Source organism: Planococcus citri, chromosome 4, assembly GCF_950023065.1.
Source record: "Planococcus citri chromosome 4, ihPlaCitr1.1, whole genome shotgun sequence".
Classification (NCBI taxonomy): domain Eukaryota; kingdom Metazoa; phylum Arthropoda; class Insecta; order Hemiptera; family Pseudococcidae; genus Planococcus; species Planococcus citri.
This window is the reverse complement of record NC_088680.1, coordinates 32,686,006-32,709,425: the sequence shown is the minus strand read 5'-3', so window position 1 is coordinate 32,709,425 and position 23,420 is coordinate 32,686,006. Positions and strand designations below refer to the sequence as shown.

The following is a 23,420-nucleotide window of genomic DNA, read 5'->3' as shown; positions in this document are numbered from 1 at the left end:
GTCGACAAAGATGGATTTTTGACATGGAAATGGAAAATTTTCAAAACAAAATTTATTCACTTTAATTTACCTACTTTTGTTTTCATTTTCCTTGACTTTTTTCAACTGTGGGAGGCTTCAGGGGAACGTTTTTCTAAACAAAAAAAGCATAATTTAGAAGGTTCGAACACGACAAAAAACAAGTAGGGTAAAGTCGCCAGTAGTTGAACAGATTTTTGATACTTTTTGATAAAAAAACAATCTACAGCTCAAGTTGATATTTTTTTGAAAACTTTGGTAAGTACATCTAAAAGAACACAGTTTTCCTTACATTTTGATTTGTGTTTCACATTCGTAAGTGCATTTTTGAGATTTTTACGATAATTTCAAAAAGTATCCAAAAAACCCCAGTAATTGACACCCGGCTTATCGAGCATGAAAATGTGATTATGAATCAATCAAAAGTAGTTAGAAAGAAAGTTGATATAGTGAGATTAAGAATGATTGAGATAGATAGTTTTTATCAGAATTACTACCTACTTAGTTGAATCAAGAAATATTCCCTAAGGTAGTGAACATTTGCCTCGCCTGGTTAGCTCAATATATCGGAGAGGTCTCAGTCATACTACTCACTTTTCACAGAGATAATTTCCAATCACCAATCAAAAGCATACATACAAGATAATATGATTTATTGTTGCTCGGAAATAATATAAAAATACATATTTGAAAGATCAAACGAGTATAAAATGATTTTACTACCTTAGACTCGAGTTAGTAAATTAAGTAATAATTAATATTCGTTAAGAGGTAATGAGGGTGGTAATTGCTTACCCATTGAAACTGTACACATTTCCTAGAAAATGTGTGATTAATCTTGATGACTTACTCATCAGGTTCACAAGCTGTCCATTTTTCCTGCCTCTTCGGTATGTCCCTAATACTAGACATTTTCGGCAGGGGATGGTTATGTATTACAGAGGGTGCTTTTCCAGACGAGGAGTATGTTCCGATGGCCGGCATGATCGGAAACATATCCAATAGAGGGTAGACGCGATAAATTACGTACGATAATTTTAATCACGAAAGAAACGGAATTATCCACTTAATAAAGTGGGCGAGAACGGAGTAAATAGGAGATGAGTGTCCCAGTAGAGGGAACTCATCCGCTTCTAGCTTACATAAATACACTTTTAGACCAAGAACCTACCTTCGCGACGGTCGTATTCGAGATCTACGTGCATAGCACCTAATAGGTACTACACTTGATTATAAATTCAAATCATCTTAAAGGCCACTCAGTACAACCCGGTTGCACGAGCAGCTTAATTAGAAGAAAGCATCTTCTATGAAAATAAATACAACTACTCGGTAGTCTCGCGACTACCTCGTAGGTACAACTTGATTGGAAATACGATTTATCCGAAAATGCAACTAGTTTGGCTCGTGGCTGTGTTGCTCTATTTATAGTCGTAGGTGCATCGTTCGATGCGCTTGCCGCGGACATATCGAACATAGGTGACATTGAAATGTCACCAAAACGTAATAGTAGGAGTTCTCACATTACCAGACTTGCGCAGTCTTTGGGAATTATTATTTTAATCATCGCTACGGCGATGCTTCTATTCAACATCCCTTATGTGATGAAGGCATATTTCCTCATATCATATGCCCTTCCGGGGGTTGACCCCTTTACAGCAGGTCACGGGGGGAAGCACGGATCACGAAAAATAAGAGGAAAAATATGCCGTACCCCGCTTTCCCCTCCCTTCCAAAACAAGGGAGGATGCGCCACCCCTGCCCCTCCGTACTTTGCTGCGTTGATCTGCAGACTATTTTGAGGTGACAGGTTTTCACAAGATGGGTCGGAGGGTGGGAATTTTGAATAAAAATGCCATTGACTTTTTCCCCGCAATCAAAGACACCAATTACTTGATGATCAGAGATCGCAGTGTCAATCGACAGGATCGAAAATGGTAATGTTTTTTGTGAGAATAGTAAGAAAAATTCTAAAATTTTTGAGTTCTAAAGGTAGCCCTTCTGTTTTTTGTAGCCAAATGTGTCCTAATGGGTTCGATGCGAAGATTTTCTTTATCAATTTAGATGGAATAGATACGCGAAGTATGTACTCTGCCAACGAGAGTGGTTCTTGGTCATCTAGTAGTATTATGTCAATTTGGCCTATAAATTTAATAAACATTCTTGCGAATATGATATTTACGAAAAGCCAGCATCTTTTATGACGAATTTTACGGTGTTCATATCGCAGATTTTAAGTTTTTGTTTCCCCATTTTTGAATTCATACCCCCATCAAAATGGAAGAAAATTGAAAAAGTTCAAAAGTTTGCAAATGTTGTGTAGTCTTGCCTTCCTATTCTCTAGAGAATGTATACAGTTTCAAAAAATTGGGCTTAATTCTAAAATTTTGCGTAATTCTAAGATTTTTATCTAATTCTAAAAGCATATTGTATGGCATAAAAATAAACGCAGAAAAATATGGATCTAACATTATAGAGAAAAGAAGTTGAATGTATAAAGTGATATAAAAAGATTGCGTGAAAAGGAAATTTTGCTTAATTCTAGAATTTTGCTTAATTTTAAGTGAGTAATATCTATACATAGCATAAAAAATACGCGCATGAGAGTAGAAATATTGATGCAAAAATTGAGTACGGATACATATAACATACAAAAGTGTAGAATGCAAAATCTGAACTGTCGAATAATGTGGATTTGTAAAAAGTTAATTGTTGAAGAATTACGGATATTTTGTGATGGGAAGATGTGGTCGTTTAGTCGCCAACAGTATTATTATTAACAAATCTCAGCTTTTCGAGTTATGAAATCTCTCGACATCGTCATTTAATATGGATCATTACTCAGGACTGCGTTTTTGTTGAGTCGTAATAATTCTGTGGGGAAACAAACTATTAGTGTGTTTTTCGAAAAATACTTACTTATTGTATCTTGTGTATAGGTGGGAGTCTGAAAAGTTAGTAATGCTCTATTTTTATACTTAACTCTAGGGTTAAATTGAAAAAAATAAATGATTAATTATGTACAGGGAAGATTCAATTTCACTTTTATTAGGCACTTCCAGTGATCCAGAGCTCTACTGGTTTCGGCTAAGGTAGTCGTTTTATTCATCGGCTTCCGTGTTGCTTATCTCCTCATCTTGCGATGGTACCCGTTGATCGTTATTGGAACACCTAGGATCAGAATAAAGCAGTGTCGCGCGCTCGCGTGACAAATTAATAGACGGCAAGCTGACTCGTTCTGCCTGTTCTATAGCCGCTTCTACCATACGCACGATTCGATCGGTGCGTCGGCGTACATGTCGAACTGAGCTGTCGTCATTTTCATTTTTGCGACGTTCTAGGCGACGCAGTTTACCCATCTTTCCGAGATTACTGTTTTCATTGGAGGAAGTTTGTGTGCTTTGTACTGCTACTGCCTTTGTCGTATTTGGGTGAGAAGAGGTTGAGGGTGTGGAAGGAGTTGTGGTCGAATGGGGAGGTATCCTTACAGGGGTCAAGCAAATCCTAGGGATTTTTAAATCAAGTGGTAGTAATTGAGGAGTGTATTCTGACGAAATATCTATGTCAGGTGTAGGGGGCCTAGGATTTAGGATTATTGTTTGCTTTCTTAGTACCTCGGGAATGAATTTATCTCGCATTGTCGGGATTATATTGGCATATAGGTTAGATGGGTAGAAGGGACCTTTTCGGTCCATTCCAGCCCTGTTTCTGTGGAGTTCTTCGAATATATCTGAGGTGTGGAAAACCCTTCCTCCGAGGGTCCGTTCCCAATCAAAATTTAGGGCTCGGTTGATTTCTGAGAAAGTCGTTTGGTTGATATCCTCATGTGGTATGAGGGGGAGGATTATGAGTTGTTGAACTTGTAATTTTTTCAACAACAGACAGATTGCTTGGAATGCATAAAAGAAGTGTTCATATGACGTGTTTCGTTCCACATCAAAATTTCCAATTGAAATCATTATTCTCTTTGGAAGTTCTTTAAACGTCCCGAGGTATGAGAGCAGTCCGGACGCTAACATGTCTCTACGGTACATTTTATTATCAATCAGGTTTTCATAGGGTTTAGACACACCTAGGTATTTTGCAATACCATTGGCGTGTCCATCCCCCATGATTAAGATATTGTATGCGAAAAATGCAACGTTGTATGTATCTTCCAAAATTTCGTATCCCGCAGCAGTAAAGCCGTGCGGGTAGGAATTAATGGGATAAAAGGGTTTTAACTCGGCTGAATCGGAGCCGAACCGTGCTTTATAATTTTTGCGAAAAAGGTTTTTGTCCGCAGATGTGCCCTTTTTCGGTTTTGGCGGGGGAATTTTCGATCTTAACCTCGTAGCATCTACGTGGTCTGAAACGGGATCTGGGGCCCTAGAGCTGTCAGACGAAGTTGACGGAATCGGCTCATTCATATTTACGCAATTGAGTTGCGATATTATGGGCTGGGTCACTGAATCATTTTGAATATCTTGGTTTCGAGGATTGATGATCGATGGGATCGGGGTCTCTGCTGGCTCCGGTCTTGGAATTGGTGCAGAGCCACAAGAAAGATTTTGTGGTTTCGCAAAGGCGGATCGTGATGATTCTTGGACTCGTCGCCGCAAGGGTGGAGGAGAAGTGTACTGAGGTATTCCTGAGTTGGAAATCGAAGGTTGTGGCAAGACGGGTTCCATTTGAGAGGAAGAAGGTTGGGACTTGGTAGATGAATTCATTCTCGGACGTAGATTTGCGAATAGGTTTCCTATCTGATGATCTAGGAGCCTATTATACTGAGTCGTCAATTTGGCGTATTCTTTTCGATAATCTTCCACCTGACTTGTTAGGGTAATATTGTCATTGACCAATACCATCTCAATACGTGTAATGTAATCTCGTTGTAATGCTAGTTGATTCACTAGAGACTGGACTCTAGAGTCGGTATTGAGCACTTCGAATATTCGTAGAGATTGGTCAACAAAGAAAGAATCGGATCCTAGGATCAATTGGTTACATGACGGATGGGGACATGGGACACACGGTGCACCTTGTTCTGTTTTCATAGTGGAGTGTATATACAATCGGTATAGGCACCCAAAATGAAAAAGGTGACGACACGCCGTTATGTAAATATCGTCATGAATGGCTCTTGCAAATGGTCCTGGCAAGGCCAAGGATAGCTTGCATTGGTCACAGATTATTTCGCAGTACGACATAATCGTGAGGGAAAATTGAAATGATGAGAAAATCGAAAAAAGGTTCTGAGAATTATTTCAAAAAAAAATAATTAACGACGTTTTGGAGAGTACTCAAAAATGAGTCGATGTCATTTGAAAATCCGGAAGATTCTATTGAGGTATGAAATTATTGGCAAGGTATTGGAAAAAATCGATCGAAGAATGATCTATTGGAGCTTTTGTCGAAGTCTTGTGGTTGAATAACGAGACTTTTAAAATAAGTTTGGAGAAATGGTAAAAGCACAGCAGTTTGGTACAAAGACACAAATGATCACTCGCGAATTCGATGCAAAAGAGATCCAATTGGCCTACTTAGATATGGGCCAACCAGATCAAGTTGTATTAAAAAGAGCAAACTTGGAAACGAATAGGTAAAGCAAAGTCAAAAACTTACCACAGCTAAGTCAAGAGATGTTGCGTGGAGCCCAGCACTACATATAATAAAGTTCGATTCGAAAAAAGGTAGCGCTTTTATTTTGATTGTACAAACTCTTCAGTTGATACAGATTATATGAAAAAAATCATTTCCACCTCCAAGTTTATAATTTTTGGGTGTATGTGACCGTAATGAGCACTTGTGCGTGAGAATCGATAAGAAGGCGAGGTAATTATCGAAAAATAAAAATAATCAAATAGGTGATAGAGAGAAAATACGTAATTTGAATGACAGTTATGTCCTCGTAAGTTGACGTGTTTATGGCCTTTGACTGGTTACCGAATGGTCTCTCTATAAGTGGTAGCATTTCGTCTGGACTTATGAATGAAATTTTCAAGAAGTGCTGACTATGTAAAAAATTCAGAATCGCCAGACGAGTCGAATGAAAATTTGCCTATAGTTCACTTTTCTAAAGTAGCAAATCCATAGAGATTGCTATGAATCGTCGAAGTAATGCATGTGTATCATTTGCATTGCCGGCAATTATTTCGTTTCTAATGCTGCTGGTCTTGCTTGAATATTGTACCTTACGTAGTATCTTAATGAGGTACTATGTAGCAGTGTTTCTAGTTGCCCATAACTGTCACATAACTTGCACCATTTTCTGAGTCTTCTGTATTGCGCTGGGAATCATTTAATTATCCACAATGTATCGATGATGATTTTGGGTTTGTTAGGGGGATTTGTGGCTTTGTATCCTATGGTAGCATAATATTTAGATCTCGTCGTTTGACTGTTGTCTATAATAGAAAAAATTAAACACGTTATATGTATTCTTACGTACAGGTTGTTGCTGTTGTTGAACTGTAAATGCGCATAGTAATGTGTTGATTAAACCTATACTATGCTTACGATTACGAGTAAGGGTTTTTAATTGGACAGAGGATGATTTTTGAATGGTGTGAGAAAATGCATCTTTTAGTGTACTGAATGACGGTGCCGTATCCAGATCGATTCGAAAAAGTTACCTTGTAATATACTGAGACCTAGATCTTGGTATATTTGCGAGTATTCGAATTCGTGTTTTGCAGGAAGAAAATAAGTATGTAGGGGGTGTTCAAAACATAAACCACAAATAAAAAAAAATAAAAAGAATATAACTATGCAATGAAATACTCGTAAATCGTGTTTATCACTTGTGAGGCGTATTCCTTTTCCCAAGTCATCTTGTGATGAATCTCGGACCAATGTGTGTACGTATTTATTCGGGTTTGTTTACGCATCTTCTCCAGCTGGTATATGCGGGTGTCTACGCTCTGTGTTGACAAGATGTAGCAGGGTCAATGTCACACTCGCTTACTGTGTCGCTGGAGTAACGAACTTAGGGTTGATGTCTGTATTCGTACATGGCACAGTGGAGTTCCGGTTTCGTCTACCTGTTATGTGTCTATTTTTACCAAGGGTGAGAATTACGAGTTGAAAACATCGTTCTTCGTCTGTATTTTAGAATACTTGCGTGTATAAAATGCACTGAAGACAAAAAAAAAATGAATTATTAATCAAATGTAATTCTAAGCGTTACATTAAAGGGGATATGTAGTTGCTGGGGAATATAAGAGGACATGTGATAAGATAATTTTGTATACTGATTACTTGGGAGTACGCAAGGACATATGATGGGGTAATTTCTGTGTACTCCCAAATAGTTTGGGTTGCGTATTTTTGAATTTATACTACTCGGAGCATTGTTGTCTGGAAATACACAAGGACATCTGATGAGGTATTTTCAGTGTATTTCCAAGTGATTTAGATCGTAGTTTTGTAGCTATATGAGTATGCATACCACTGTAGAGTGACAGAAGGGGGTTATGGGGTTTGAAAATATTTACACTTACTTATTCTTAATGCTTTACTTGTCGCATGTCGGTTGTGATAGAAGTAACATGTGGTTATTGTTGCAATCAGAAAATGTGTCAGGACATATGATAGGGTATTTTTCGCACATTTTCCAATTCGCAACAATAGAGTAGTGAATTTTTGCAAAGCATTAAGTTTTCCATGATGGATTTCCTTCATCATCTGATTTTTCATCAGGAACCATTTCGAGCACATTTTCCAATTCGCAACAATAGAGTAGTGAATTTTTGCAAAGCATTAAGTTTTCCATGATGGATTTCCTTCATCATCTGATTTTTCATCAGGAACCATTTCGAAGAACCGAGCGATAGGCTCTTGATCGCTATGGGATACGTAATTTAGGAATTTTGTCTCGAGTTGTTTTTTCCAGTGAGTAGCGGGTTTAGTTCGTAATCTAGTGAGAACTCGCTCCGATCGTGTCCTGGTTGGCAAAGATGTAGGCCTTTGAGCACTTGCCCCTGCCCTAGGAGCGTTTAGAGTTTCGCTAGGTTGCGATTCTGGAATTGCAGAGTCAGGTGGGGTATCCAATGGGTTTTGAACATTGGAAAGGTCATTATCGGGTGAATTTTGGAGTGCTATGGGAGCATCCGAAAATATTTCATCGTCATAATCTTGGCTATCTTGACTGTCTTGGCTATCGTCCAAGGTTGAAATAGTTTCTTGGGACGAAAATTCAGTTGCCCTATTCTTACGTGGACGGCCTCTCGTTCTTTTTATCGTAGTAGGGGGTTCGTCCTGTGCCCCTGAAGTGGAAGGTTGGGATTGAGAAAGGGTTGAATCTTGAGACGCATGTGTTGTAGCTTGCGCCTTTTCAGGTCGTTTATTTCGTGCCTCAGCACGTTTTTCACGAGCTGATTTTGCTACTTCTTGTAGGACCACTTGAGATGCTTTTCGAAAATCTTTCCTACTGATTACAATTTCGGTGTCATCCTCGTGATCCGAATCGAGGTATAATTCATCATCTTCACTGTCGATTTCAGATTCATTTTGATAGTCAGTAAGAAATTCTTTGATTCTTTGCTCTAACGAGCGAGAGTCAATGCTAGATTTAAAGCAAACTTCGCTTCTCAACTTTTCTATGTTCTCCTTTGTAATGAAAAGGGTCAATTGGCGAATGTTTGCTACTCTGTTAATTTCGTCATCGTCAGTTGGTTCCAAAAGATAGCAGTTATGGCCATTTCTTTGGATAACGATGTAGGGTCCAGTTTTCTTTTCGTATAGTTTGCCAGAAGTCTGTTTGGCAAAAGATGATTGTTTATGATTGGCCATTAAGACCCAGTCTCCCTTTTTGAAGAATGTAGGATCTGGGTGACTTTTATTGAAGGTGTATTCTTCTTCAATTTTCTTCAACCTTCTTTTCTCTCGAATAAAAGTCTCAACCAGTTGACGGTGGGTCATTTCTTGGATTTTTAGAGTGTCTTGTTCAATAGTATAGACTGCCTTTTTAGCCAACGAGTCAGCGATGATGTTTGTAAATTCGTGTTTTCTTGCAAAGACATGAATAAATTCGACTTTTTCAAACTCCTTACGAAGTTCGAGAATTTCTTTAAATAGGTGTTCATGATGGACTGGTTTATTACGCGAATTTTTCCAATTATTGGTTTGCCATAATGAGCAGGTATTGTTGAGCGCTTTTATAGCGTAGTTCGAGTCACTCAATAATTTTACTTTTGTGATCTCATTTTCTGTAAGTACTTGCAACGCTGTACGAATTGCAATTAATTCCGCAAGGTTGTTCGAAATTGGGTATTGAGTGCTCGTTATACGTTCAGAAATGTTTAAAATTGAGTCTGGCGCAAAACAAATACCTATTCCAGCAATTGCATTCGCGTCACCATTTTTTGAGCAGGCTCCATCCGCTGTAACACGGACGTAACCATCTGTGTCAAATATTAGGTCAATATCAGGATTTAACGTTTCCTCAAGACATTTTTCAGTTGAGACAGATGGGATTTCGCGTTTGATCATTTTCTCGTGAATTTTGATGAGTTCTTTCTTGAAGTTGAACTTTACACTTGTCTGGGGTATTTGTAGTCCAATAACATCTGCGATGCCCCAGGCTTCATTGGGTTTGAATCCAAATGAAGTTGGTGTATTGTTCAATTCATCCTCAATTTCAGAGATTAAATCTTGCCATCCAGAATGTGATCGAAATGGGTTGTGATTTTTATTAATTTTTACTCGTAGTTTGTCTCCAATCCAGCGCATCGTCCTTTCCACGGATGAAGATTGTGGGTTGTATGCGCTAGTGTGAGCAGCCTGAATGTGATGTTCTTCGAGTAAGTTGTACCAAGAACTAGAGATAAATTGTGATCCATTGTCTGTTATTATTTTCTTGATTTTTACTTTATGACTTTCAATGTCGAAGATTATCGTAGCCATCTGCTGACAGACTGACTTTTTCTTGATGTTATATAATGTTCTTAACCATGTTCGGTTTGTAAAGACATCTTTTGCGACCAAGAGGTATTTTGGTTCATCTTTCATTGCAGGAAGGGGTCCAAGCAAATCAACAGATAGAACATCTCCAAGGGCATAAGCTTCTACTTGAGCGTATTCAATAGTCTTATGGTTTGCGTAGTTCTTATTGACCTTACAGACAATGCATACGTTGCAGATTTCGCGAATATACGCCAGTGAGTTGTTGTGGTAAAATATTCTGCGAAATATTACGTCGAGTTTGGTAGATCCTACATGGCCATATACGCAGTGTAGGTAGTCAACAGTATCGTAGAAAAGCTCATTAGGCAGGCATGGTACTTTTGAACCGTTTTCCAATTTTTTCATGAGAATTTTCTCCCCTTTGGCGTTTTTGAAAATTTCAAATTTCGAAAGTTTGTTTTTCTGAGCCTCTCTTTGCTTTTTATTGTTTGCCGGGATACTTTCCTCAAGAATTTCGATGAGTTTTTTGCACGTTATATCTGTCTGCTGATATGACGAAATGTTTCTGAGACGTTTATGAAGTTCAGGAATGTTTTCAGCAAGAAATTTGACTTCCAAGGGTGCAATTCCTGTCTCAAATTCTTGTGAATGAGGTTCTGATGGCTCAGTTTGAGGTTCGAATGGTTCCAGCTCTGTTGGATCTGAGTCATCTGGAATTTCAACATTGTGGACTTCTAGCTCAGGTGCCTTTATTTTGTAAAGGGTCTTGTTAGAAAAGTTCATATCATAGATAATATCGTAGCAATTTAAAACGGTTACCCAGTGAGCCGCCTTTCGGTGGGTTTGAGCAATTTCTCTAAATCGATTGATAATTGTTCATTTGATGGTGTGCCCTTGTTTGTGTATCGCGGATTGTTTATAGGCGTGGGAGTAGGGGAATCATCAAATTTACGTTTATAATTTCGTCGAAACATGATTGGTACTTCATTCTCTGGATCATGTTGCATTTTTGACAAATTGGCCAATTTTTCTAAGAATTGGTCCATTGTCTGTCCTTCTTCTCTTAGGCTGGGTTGGTGACTTTCTGGGGTTTTGCCTATGAGGATATCAATGATTTCGTCCTCACTTCTATGACGATGGTTTCGGAGTGATTTGGCCCATCTGGCCATTTTATTCGCCATATCTTTAAGGTCCTCCGCATATGCAAAGTCATATCTGTAAGCTTTCATTGCTTCATTCTGAGCTCTGCGATCCCAGTAAAAGTCCAGAAATTTATTTTTTAATTCACGGTAATTTTGTACGTTTCGTACAGTCTCGAGAAATGATTTGCGAGTTTTCGTATCAATCACTCCCTTAAATGCCAAAATCTTGTGCCTTTCAGCTGCATTTGTTTCCGAAAAATACGCATCAAATTCGTCTAAGAATTCATGCGGAAAATGCAATTGATCGTCTGTGAATATGATTCCTGCACTTTTTATAGATCCTGCATCAATCGCGAGAGATTTAAATTTTGAGCCACCACCCAATGAAGTACGTCGGAGTTTTTCCTTGATATTATTGATTTCTTCGACAAAATAAGCACAACCCTCGTCATGTTTTTTGGTTTCTTGACAAATTTTGTTAATTGTTTCAGAAATTTTCTGTACTTCCGAAGTGTTCTCTTTTGTCATAGAATTTGTCTCAATCAAAGCAATGCGAGTAGATCTTAATTTTTCTTTCAACTCGTCGACCCATGCTCCAGCTTCTTTCAGATTATTATGAGCTTGGGTTGCAAGTTCAGAAAGTTTAGAGTTGACATAAATTCCAATTCCCTTTGCCTCACATGCTACTTTTGTTGCATTTTCAATTTCATCTTTTTGCTTTTCAAAATTCTTTTTTGCTTCTGAATGAATTTCTTCATTCCAGTCCCAAGTTTTTCGAAAAATTGCATATACGTTCTCGTTAATAGTATCCTTAAAAAGCTCAGGGTCAAAGGGGCGAGTGTACGGTTGAGTACCTATCCCTTCGTCACTTGGCGTTTGCCGATCCATTTCCTCATATACAGGCTCTTTATTTGCCTGAGAATGATCACTGAAGAAGGAGTGAACAGAACCTTGGCTATTTTCTTGTTCCATTTCACTGATACTATTTAAACCCGATTTCCGATTACGTTTACGAAATTCGAAAAATTTAGAAGATTTTTTACTCACCCTACTGCGTGTATTCAAAGCTGGAGGAGTGTTCATAGAATCTCGAAGTGCAAGACGGAGGTCCGATGCGGAGGTCCGATGCGCGCAAAAGTACTGTCGAAACTAATGAAAATGCTCAGATAGTAAGAGCTTATATAGTGAGCTTGGCTACTCAATTTGGTATAAAGAGAGGTGGAAATTGTAGGGATTTGGTGGGAACTCTATTGTAATAATTTTCCCATGAAATTTGATGAGAATTAAGCTCTAAGTGCGTTCTCACGCTAGATTTCTCCGCTTTGGGTTATAAAAGTCTATTTTAAGTTCAAATTTATAGCTTTTGCTCATATGGCTCATTGTTTTACATTGGATCCTTTCTATTTTCACTCAATAAAACTGCCAAAATGTGACATTTTCGCCGGAAATCCTATCAATTAGTGCCTGGTACCTGCAATTTATTAGTGTGAAACTATTGTGAATATGTGGGTTTGCTTTACTGCAGGATAGATAAATCTGTCAAAAAGTATGGGAAAAATGTCAATTAAATGCACAAAAATGAATTGAACTATTTATCTATTGTTAGTATAAGCGTTTTTATTTGGTTCTTATTTGTAAATAACGAAATAAAACTGACAGAATTAATGACTTTGGGAAATTAATTGGAGCATTTTAAGGGTTGTTAGCATGTGCATAAGCATAGAACAATAAGGTTGACAGATTAATGACTTGAATTTATGAGTTTTGAAAAAATTAATCGGAGTATTTAGCTACTGTGATTATTTACATTTTTGTTTTCCCACACTCGAAAGTATGAGAAAATTACGTCAGAAAACTATTGAATGGTAATAAATTGTCAAAAACTGTCAAAAGCTGACATATTAATGGCCTGAATTAATAGATTTTAGAAAGTGAATCGGACTATTTATCTGCTGAGAATCATTATATTTTGGTTTTCTCATACTCGAAAGTATGAGAAAATTAAATAATAAAATTGTCAGAAAACTATTGAATGGTAATAAATTGTCAAAAACTGTCAAAATGTCAAGCAGAATGGTTGAATAATGGGTGAATATGTTCCCTAATTTCCTATGTGATCAGTATAGAAAAACAAAAAACATTAATATGCTACCTTTAAGAGGTGCATAGCTATTAGTATTGTTAATTTTTGGTAGGTATAAAACAAAAAAAACTGACAGATTAATGACTTGAATTAAATAATTGTAGAAAATTAATCGGAGCATTTAGCTGCTGTGAATATTTACGTTTTCATTTTCCCATACTCGAAAGTATAAGAAAATCAAGCAATAAAAATGTCAAAAAACTATTGAAGGGTAATAAATTGTAAAAAACTGTCAAAATGTCAAGCATAGTATTGAAATATCGCGTGTTAATATTCTCCAGTTTCCCACGTGCACATAAGAACAGAAGATATTAACATGTTAAATCAATTACCTAATTATATAGCTATTAGTACTGTTAGTTTTTACATGCGACGAAAATAAAAGTCTAAGCCCGTATGTATCTATGCTTAATACAGTAGTCTTTTACGTATTTGTTGCTGAGCATCTATGTGCCTTGTACCCAATTACTTTGTCACGAGTACAAATTAAATGGTGACATTTTTATTATACTGCAGCAAATAGGTGTAATAATGATCAAAATGAAGACAGTTTTATACTACTAATTAGATGTTCTCAGGTATCCGAGACGATTTTGTATGTGCGGCAGATAGGTGTAATAAAGTAACCAGAAAGTGACGTTTTTATTGCTAAGCAATAAATGTCAATGCATTTAACCAAAATACTCAAGTTGTTTGTATGTTAATTAGCTATCTACTGGCGCTATGATTTCGTGGGAATCCTTCGGCTCGGATGTTTAAGCCAATTAAATGATCTGTATAGCTGTGGCACGTGTGTGCAGCTATATGAGCTGTATACAAAGAAGATTCTTTATAGGGGTGATTTTTATGTGCTATATACACAGAATAGATCGAAAAAATCACGCACTTTTTTAACTGAGAACTTGGTTATTTTTTGTTTCGTAATTTTAAAAACATTTCATCGGAGATTTCAAGTCTTTCAACGATCTTTTTGGACTGGATTTTTGAGATTTTGAACTTACACAGATTCAAAATAGGGTGGTTAGAGAGGTACATTTTTATGGAGAAATGTAACCAGTGTGAAATTCGCTCAAATGGCCCAAATCATTCAGGCCATTTGATCACTTTCTCACTGGTAACTTGAGAAAATATTTTTACAAACAGAAAATTCAACGAACTATTTACAAGCTGAATTTGTCCTATTTTTCTACAGATTTTCGTCTGTAGAAGACAAGAAATAAATTCGTTCCTAGGTACCTACTTGAATAAAATGAGCTTAACTGCTTATTTTACCCATACACCAAATTGTTAAAATATTGCTAGGTACATAGAAAATAACTAGATTAACGTGGCCAAAAAATTTTCATCAAAATGAGACATTTTAATGATTTTAAAACTGGGTGGCCTCACTCAAGTTGTCATTGTACTCCATAGGGGAGGAATGAGTTTGAGTGAATTTTTTCTCAACCTAGCTTATACAGACGTTTTCGGAATTTTGAACACTTTGGTTATGAGCATAAAAAGATCAAAATTTTATGCTTTGCTTTTTAAGGGTAGTTTTGCATTTTTCTGTCAAGTTGTCAGATTTTTTATCTTCGGACTTGGCAGAAAACAGCAATTTCACCCTAATTTTAGGTCCGAATTCATCAGATGGCTAATTTGTTCCATTTGGAACAAAATTAACCTCGGAAGAATTTCTGCCTTGTTTGTGTTGTATTTTCAGATTTTCATCTTCGTAATTTTCACAGAAATGTCCGAAAATACACCACAAAGGGGTTAGTTAGGTCAAGAAGCAATTAAATTGAATTTATAAATATTTGAACTATTTTGATTCGGACCTGTGTTGCTACAATTTGCGAGTCAAAATGGTGCCTATTTGAATTTTTACATGTCCCTATTTGTAATTTTAGCTCAAGAGAGTGTCTGAAAAAATTCGTTCTATTTTTGTTCTAATTTATAGACGTTTTTCAAATTTTTACATTATTTAGTGAAAATTTAAGAATTTCATGTATTTGGTATTTGTGGGCAATTTTCTAGTTTTTCCAGTGAAGGAAAAACGAAAGACTCTCATGATGATAAAGAACTCACTTTAGGAGACAAGCTTACCAATCGCTCACGGGGAGTCCCATGATTCTCTGTGAGTTAAATGATTTTCATGAGAGTCAATATTATTGCAAACTATACCACAAGAAAATTGATTAAATTATCCAACTCTGATCTGTATTAAGCATGGACTTTCATGATGATAAATTACTCACTTTAGGAGACAAGCTTACCAATCGCTCACGGGGAGTCCCATGATTCTCTGTGAGTAAAATGATTTTCACGAAAGGTCATGAGAGTACAGATCATGAGTCAAATATTTCAGAATTTTATATTTTGGAATTTTCCAAAAGTACATGATGAATAAGGTAGCACAATTCTACTGTGATTCTTGAGATAATTATCTCCTTTGAGGCTAGTCAGGCTTTTGCCTTGCTCATTAAGGAGTTTTTTCTCAATTGGCACAGTATAGGCTGCGATCCCCTACTCACCATGTAAGTGAGAGACTAGCAATTTTTATGATATCAAAATTTTATTTAGATGAAATTTTGGTGATTATTTTAAGATTAAAATTCTCTGAAAATACACAGTAACCAGGGTACCACAATTCTACCGTGATTCTCGAGATAATTATCTCCCTTGAGGCTAGTCAGGTTTTACACCTTGCTCATGAGGAGTTTTTTCTCGATTGGCACAGTATAGCTGCGATCTCCTACCCACCATGTAAGTCAGAGATTGATTTTTTACGAAGCCAAAATTTTATGTAAGTTTAATTTTTTAACAGAATTAAATTATTTTGACTCGGACTTGTATTTCTAAGAATTATGAATCGAATAGTATTTTAGAATTTTTTCCTGCCCCTATTCGTAATTTATGGACGAAAAGAGTATTTGAAAAAATTCATTTATGTACATTAAAAGTATACTACATTATTTTAGCATAGTGTTAGTAAGCTGTACTCACTGAGACTTTTCTTACTGAAATATGAGCTATAATTTTGCCTGCATATCTACCTACGAGACTTCGAGGTAAAAAACGCAATTTTAATGGGGTATAGGAATTAAAAAAAAAATCAAAATGAAAAAATAAAAAAAATCAAAAAAAAATCAAAAATTTTGGAAGGTTATAATTTAGATTAATTCGAAACGTAATTTTTAGCTTGAATTATGCTCGTTTTTTTTTTTTTTTTTTTTTGAGCTTTTTGGATTCAAGAAAGTTCAAAAATCAATTTTTTGGTAAATTTAAATTTTTAAGTTTATGAGTTTTCGAAGATCTGTGGCATGTATGATTTTTTCTAGAGAGGTTCATCCACGTCAGGCGCCAGACTAAGTGATTAGTCAATTTTGACATGCAACATATCTTGGAAAATCATGTTTAAAAAAAAATTCTGTCAAGGAGTCTAGAATTTTTGACATTGAATATTTTGGAATTATGGTTTTTTCACTCGAATTGTGTTCTTTAGGAGAACCATTTGGAATTCGAGTTTGACAAAATTTGAAAAAATCGGAAAGTTTGAAGATTTTGAAAAAATTTGAATTTTTAAGGGTGGGTTTTTTAGTAAGTCGGACTGAAAATTTTGCAATTTTCGGAAGAATTACGCGGAAGTTTGGCGCCAATATGATATAGTGAGATTAAGAATGATTGAGATAGATAGTTTTTATCAGAATTACTACCTACTTAGTTGAATCAAGAAATATTCCCTAAGGTAGTGAACATTTGCCTCGCCTGGTTAGCTCAATATATCGGAGAGGTCTCAGTCATACTACTCACTTTTCACAGAGATAATTTCCAATCACCAATCAAAAGCATACATACAAGATAATATGATTTATTGTTGCTCGGAAATAATATAAAAATACATATTTGAAAGATCAAACGAGTATAAAATGATTTTACTACCTTAGACTCGAGTTAGTAAATTAAGTAATAATTAATATTCGTTAAGAGGTAATGAGGGTGGTAATTGCTTACCCATTGAAACTGTACACATTTCCTAGAAAATGTGTGATTAATCTTGATGACTTACTCATCAGGTTCACAAGCTGTCCATTTTTCCTGCCTCTTCGGTATGTCCCTAATACTAGACATTTTCGGCAGGGGATGGTTATGTATTACAGAGGGTGCTTTTCCAGACGAGGAGTATGTTCAGATGGCCGGCATGATCGGAAACATATCCAATAGAGGGTAGACGCGATAAATTACGTACGATAATTTTAATCACGAAAGAAACGGAATTATCCACTTAATAAAGTGGGCGAGAACGGAGTAAATAGGAGATGAGTGTCCCAGTAGAGGGAACTCATCCGCTTCTAGCTTACATAAATACACTTTTAGACCAAGAACCTACCTTCGCGACGGTCGTATTCGAGATCTACGTGCATAGCACCTAATAGGTACTACACTTGATTATAAATTCAAATCATCTTAAAGGCCACTCAGTACAACCCGGTTGCACGAGCAGCTTAATTAGAAGAAAGCATCTTCTATGAAAATAAATACAACTACTCGGTAGTCTCGCGACTACCTCGTAGGTACAACTTGATTGGAAATACGATTTATCCGAAAATGCAACTAGTTTGGCTCGTGGCTGTGTTGCTCTATTTATAGTCGTAGGTGCATCGTTCGATGCGCTTGCCGCGGACATATCGAACATAGGTGACATTGAAATGTCACCAAAACGTAATAGTAGGAGTTCTCACATTACCAGACTTGCGCAGTCTTTGGGAATTATTATTTTAATCATCGCTACGGCGATGCTTCTATTCAACATCCCTTACGTGATGAAGGCATATTTCCTCATATCAAAGTGTATCTCATTAGCTTTCAAATGGTATAATAACCATCTCAAAATGTTCAAAATTGTTTGATGTAGAAAAATAATTGTAAAACACTTTGCAAAATTTTCATGGTGAAAATAAAAGTTGATAAAACGCAAAAAGTATGACTGATAATCATCACCTAACTCACGGCCAATAATAAGCGAGGTATTACCAAAATGGCGATTTTTGTGACGTAATAGGTGTCAACTACTGGATCATGTCAACTACTGGTGACTTTACCCTATGTAAGTTTTTGATTTTTTGAGCATGTTGGACTGACTTTACTTCACCAAATTTCCAAAAAATTGCAACCAAGACACCCTCCTTATTTATTTTTTTTTTTTACAAATTTTATACATTTTCAACCCTTTTTAAAAAACTTTTCAAAATACGACATTTTTTTTTTAAATTCAAAAGTAGACCACCGCAACCTTTAACGACTATTTTCTGTGAAAGTTTCTACATTTTTTAATGATTCCCTCCAGAGATGAAAAATATTGAATTCTGGACATAACTACACAACCATTGGTTTTTTACTTGGCTCTACATCAAAACGAATCTTTTTTTAGGTAAGTTTCGTTCAATTTTGTGAGAGTACAGATTTTATCATTTTGCTCTTGAAGTTTTTTTGGGGCACAAAGGATCAAGAAAATCTCATTTGTCAACTAAAATAAACTCATTCAGCAATTAGGAGCAATAAAATTCTAAGCAAATGATTTTTTCCTATGTTATAAAGCTTGTCAGATCCTTCAAAAAAAAAAAAAAAAAAAAAACGCATCTATGATCAAAACTCGACGATGTTTCAAACCACTGCAACCCACCACTCAATTTCACTCTTCACGTTCCAGCTCAAGAAATTTTCAAATTGGGGCAACTCCGACATCAAAAAAATTCTCTTCGCAATCTCTGCACAGATACTAGCTTATTTATAAGCTTCATACAAAATTCAATTAAAGTTCGTAGAGACGAGACGAGACGAGAAGAGATGATAGGTACGACGTCGAACGCATCCATTGCTTTACAACAACATTAACATTATTCATTTCGAATAAAGTTTAATTACATTCGCGCCTTTTGCCATCACTCCATCGATGTCATAACGCTCTGTGTGTACTACAAATACTACACAACATTCAAAACCGCGCGCAATAAATTCTCATCGTTGTTTATTGATGAATACGCCATGCCATCGCCGCAGCGAAGAAAAATTTACCATTGGGAGAATAATATGGGTAAAAAAGCACCATCGCGTTGGCGATTACTATTTGAATATTTTATTATCGTATAGCAAAGTCGATCGAAATCCAAATTCTATCTGCAATTTTTATTTTCTGATTAACGAGACGATATAGCGTGATGGCGATTTAGTCGGTAGTACGTAGCTCTTATAGCTTTAGCTTTTCGTGATACCAACTAATCTGGCAAAATAACAGTTTCGTTTTTCAAAAAATAAAAAATAAAACACATATGAGTAAGCGAGCAAAACCTACGCGACGAGGCTGTATAAAAACCCCGTAGACACGATTTTTCGCAGAATAAGAGAAAAAAATAAAAAAGGATATAAGAATGACAGTCGTAGCTGTTAAGTTTAATACGTGTAAAACAAATATATTCATTTCAGTGCCAGCCTGTAACAGTAACAAGCATCGAAAATCATCCCTGACATACTATTCTTGGCATTAACTTGTCATTAATCCTGAAAGCACCTAAGTTCGGCTTATTTACCGTAATAACCATTATGCCCAACGTACTTTCGCCGCCACCCGTCGCCGAACAAACAGTCAAGGACTTTTGAATTGCGCGTTAACAATTTTTTTCACTCTTTAGAAAATAAAAATAAAAAAACTTTGGTATAAGTTTGGAATTGAGTACATCTTTTAAACGAGATGAGTATAGAAAAAATGCGACTGAATGATTTTTTTTCTTCGTGGTTTTTCAGGTAACAATATGGAAATCGCTTTAGCATTATTTGTCAATAGAGTTTCAGCGGTTGAAGAAAACAAAGAGGTGAGTAAGTTATTCTCATTCAATGTAAATTGTTTTAAAAGGGTTCGTTTAACTCGACGAAAAGTTAATGGCATTGATTATACATAGATTCGTTAACAACGTCTCATTAATAAGTCTAAAAGTGATTCAGTCAATCGTAAACGGATTTTCAAACTTCAAAAAAATGGATGATTGCTGGTCGTGAACAAGTCGACTTTTCAAATTCTAGGAAAATGGTCCTTCATTTTTTCGAAACCACGTCATTAAATTTGAAAATGACGATGACAAAAACATCCAATTCATGAGCAAGGTTATTCAAAAAATCAGAAAATTGGAACAAACGGATAACGAAGTACATATCTGAAGATTAATCGATTAGAAAACTTATTCAATTTCACTCAACACACTTGCTATTAAAAAAAAAAAAAAATAGGTACCTACCTATACTTATTTGGTCCCAAAAAACGTCTTTTATACCTATACATTTGAAATCAGAATAAAAGAACACTTTTATTCGTATCTCCTCTTCTTCTCTTTCTCTCATAAACTTCCACCAACCTCGAAAAAATCCACACGAGTTCAAAATTTACAAAATATTCCTCTTACGAAGCCTCAACAATGCAAAATCTCCAAGCAGAAATTTTTCCACTCGACGAAATTCCAATTAATCCGCACCGTATTCTTCATTAATTCACAAAGCGATTTCAATCCACCAACGAGAAAGATCTCGATATTTTACACTAAACGAACGAGTCTAGTAGCTGAAAAAAAAATGAAAATAAATTCACGGTTTGTAAACGTTGTAAAATTAAGTACCTAAACCCAACGTAAAAAAAAATGTTAACGCCGAAAAAAATTATTAGGTACTGCCGAGGAGCCTTATGTTGGGACAAAATTAAAATTCTACTTTCTAATAAAAACCAAACAATAATAAAGATTAAAGTTATGAACAGAATAAAAAAATTTCGCAATTCTTTATGAAATATTAATCCGGTTTTCTATACATAAATACTTATGCATTCTGCAAACAGAAATTTTTTTTGTATTTTTTTAATAATCTATACATAAGGCAGTGCGAGATTAGTAATAGGTTTCTGCTCATTCACACGTACAAAAAAATCGAACAAAGCCTTCAGCTATGCAAGTTAAAAACACTGAAATATTCAATTGCACAACTTCGCCAAACTTTTATAATTAAACTTAAAACTACCTTGTTTTTATATTCGCGAGTAACTTTGACTTTGAACACAGGTTTTTTTTCACTCTACTATTACGTCTGTTTTAATGGAATTCTCTCGGTGTTCTTTTTTTTTCGTCGAGAATTTTTTCATCTAAAAAAGATTTTTTTTCGAGCCAAAAATTAGGAAAAGAAACTAGCCAAGAGTACAACAACAGAATAAAATAATAATAAGACGAAATTAACCATTCGAATTTGAATATAAAGTTTACAACAAACATTTCTCTTCTTCTATTAAAAGTTTCATTTTTCTGATCTTCGTAACGAAACGGGGGGGGGACACCTTTCATGCATTGTCTTTCCACTATATCTCATTTTTTGAAGGGAAAATGAAATTTAATAATTTCATACTTTTGTATACCTACCTACTTATCACGATACAAAAATACGCCCAAGTTTCGAGTTGCATTATGAAAAATCTGATAAAACGTTATCAAAAAAACGGTGAATGTTTTTACATCAAAAAGAATAGCGTTACCGAAGCATAGTTCAAAACTCAAAATTGCCATCTGCAGTGGAAAGAGTTTTGATTGGAATACAGGCATCATAACTGAAAAAATAACATAAAGCAACAATTTCTTTTTGAAAAAAATACAATCATAAAGTAATTCATGGACCACTAATTTATCAACTTTATCAAAAGTGATGCACCGAAATGAAATAATTGGGAAGGAAGTGGAAGTGAAACTGAGAATTTTGAACTTCAATTTCTCACAATTTTTTCAACTCGAAATAGGTACTGGCTTTCCGACTTTTTTCAATGAAAAACAAAAAACAAAAATCATCAATTTTGAAAATTTGACAGCTCTATCCGAATTTTTCCAAATGAAATTGAAATTTTAACAACTCCAGGGGTCAAGCACTCAAAAACTGTCTCTGCTTACTCACAAAAAAAAAAAAATATATATATATAATAAAATCACCAAAATCACGTAAAAATGCAACAACATTTTGTTTGAAATGCAAGAAAAAAATTATTCAACTTTCATAATCAATTTTTGAAAAAATAGCATTCACTCCAAAAAAAAAAACACAGAAAATAGATTCAAACATAACTATAAAAGAATTCATGGAATAAAAAATTGAAAAAAATTGACCAAAAAATTCTGAAAAATAATGTAAAGATCCATAGCTTTAAAAATATTAGGCTTATAAAAATTGTAATGAATGCAAAAAAAGTAAATTTACAGGAAAAAAGTCTAAAAATAAAAATCGTACTTGATTAATGTTGTAAAAAATTTGAAAAACTGAATAAAAAATTATAAAAATTTTTAAAATACATTTAAACTGACCAAAATTGTTTAAAAAAGTACAAAAACTCGAAAAAATTAAGAGTAAAAATTAGAAAAAAAATGTTTCAAATATCCAATTCCAACTATCATAAAAATCTATAAATTTTTAAAACATTTAGTAGCTGAAAACTGATCAAAACTAAAACAACGGTAAAAAAATATTTTGAAAAAACTCAATGTTCTGTTTTAAATAATACAAAAATTGTTTAAAATAATTGATTGAGAATACTTAGATCTACATAGTTAGGCATAAAGAACCCAAAATTTGAAATAATTTTTGAAAAAAAACCACTTTATTTTATACAGTTATTTTACATGTAAAACGGAAATCAAAATTATTGTTCGAATAAAATATCAAGTAATAGTTACTTCAAACAGCAAAATTTTGATTTTTTTACAACAAATTTTCATCTTTGCAGTCCTTTTATAACGGCTGGAAGAGGCGATTATAACCCCTCCCCCCAACCATTTGTCTACACCCTTGAGTCAAGTAGTTCTCAATAAGTTGCACAGAAAAAAAATTGGGAAAATGTGGAGACAAAAAATTTGAAAAACAAAATTCTATGAGGAAAGGTTTTGGGTGAATATTGCGACCCACGATTTTCTTCAAAAAAAGGGTTTAAAAAAGTAGATAGTTAAAAAGTAACCAAAATAAGTCACAAAACGTCAACAAAATACCTAAATATTTCACTTTGAAAAAAATATCACAAGAATACGGAAAATTTTAATTAAAAATGTAAAAAAAAAATACGAAACGATAAACATTTCAAGTATAATCTAATACTCGACTGAGAATTTGACAATTTCAGCAAAAAACAAGACTTTTTTGGTAATTATTGGCCAAAAAATGATACTTTTTCCAGAAAAGTGAGACCA

The 23,420-nt window shown here is 35.1% G+C and overlaps 1 protein-coding gene across 2 annotated transcripts in view; it reads left to right on the top strand.

Annotated features, from left to right (window-relative positions):
- Nucleotides 1–23,420, top strand: part of LOC135842365 (glycine receptor subunit alpha-2-like) — a 98,002-nt gene that overhangs the window by 61,848 nt on the left and 12,734 nt on the right. For both annotated transcript variants that reach the window (XM_065359800.1, XM_065359799.1), the window contains one exon: nt 19,969–20,036. In XM_065359800.1, coding sequence (XP_065215872.1) covers nt 19,977–20,036 — 60 coding nt within the window. In that variant the 5' untranslated portion in view covers nt 19,969–19,976. The remainder of the gene's footprint in view (nt 1–19,968; nt 20,037–23,420) is intronic.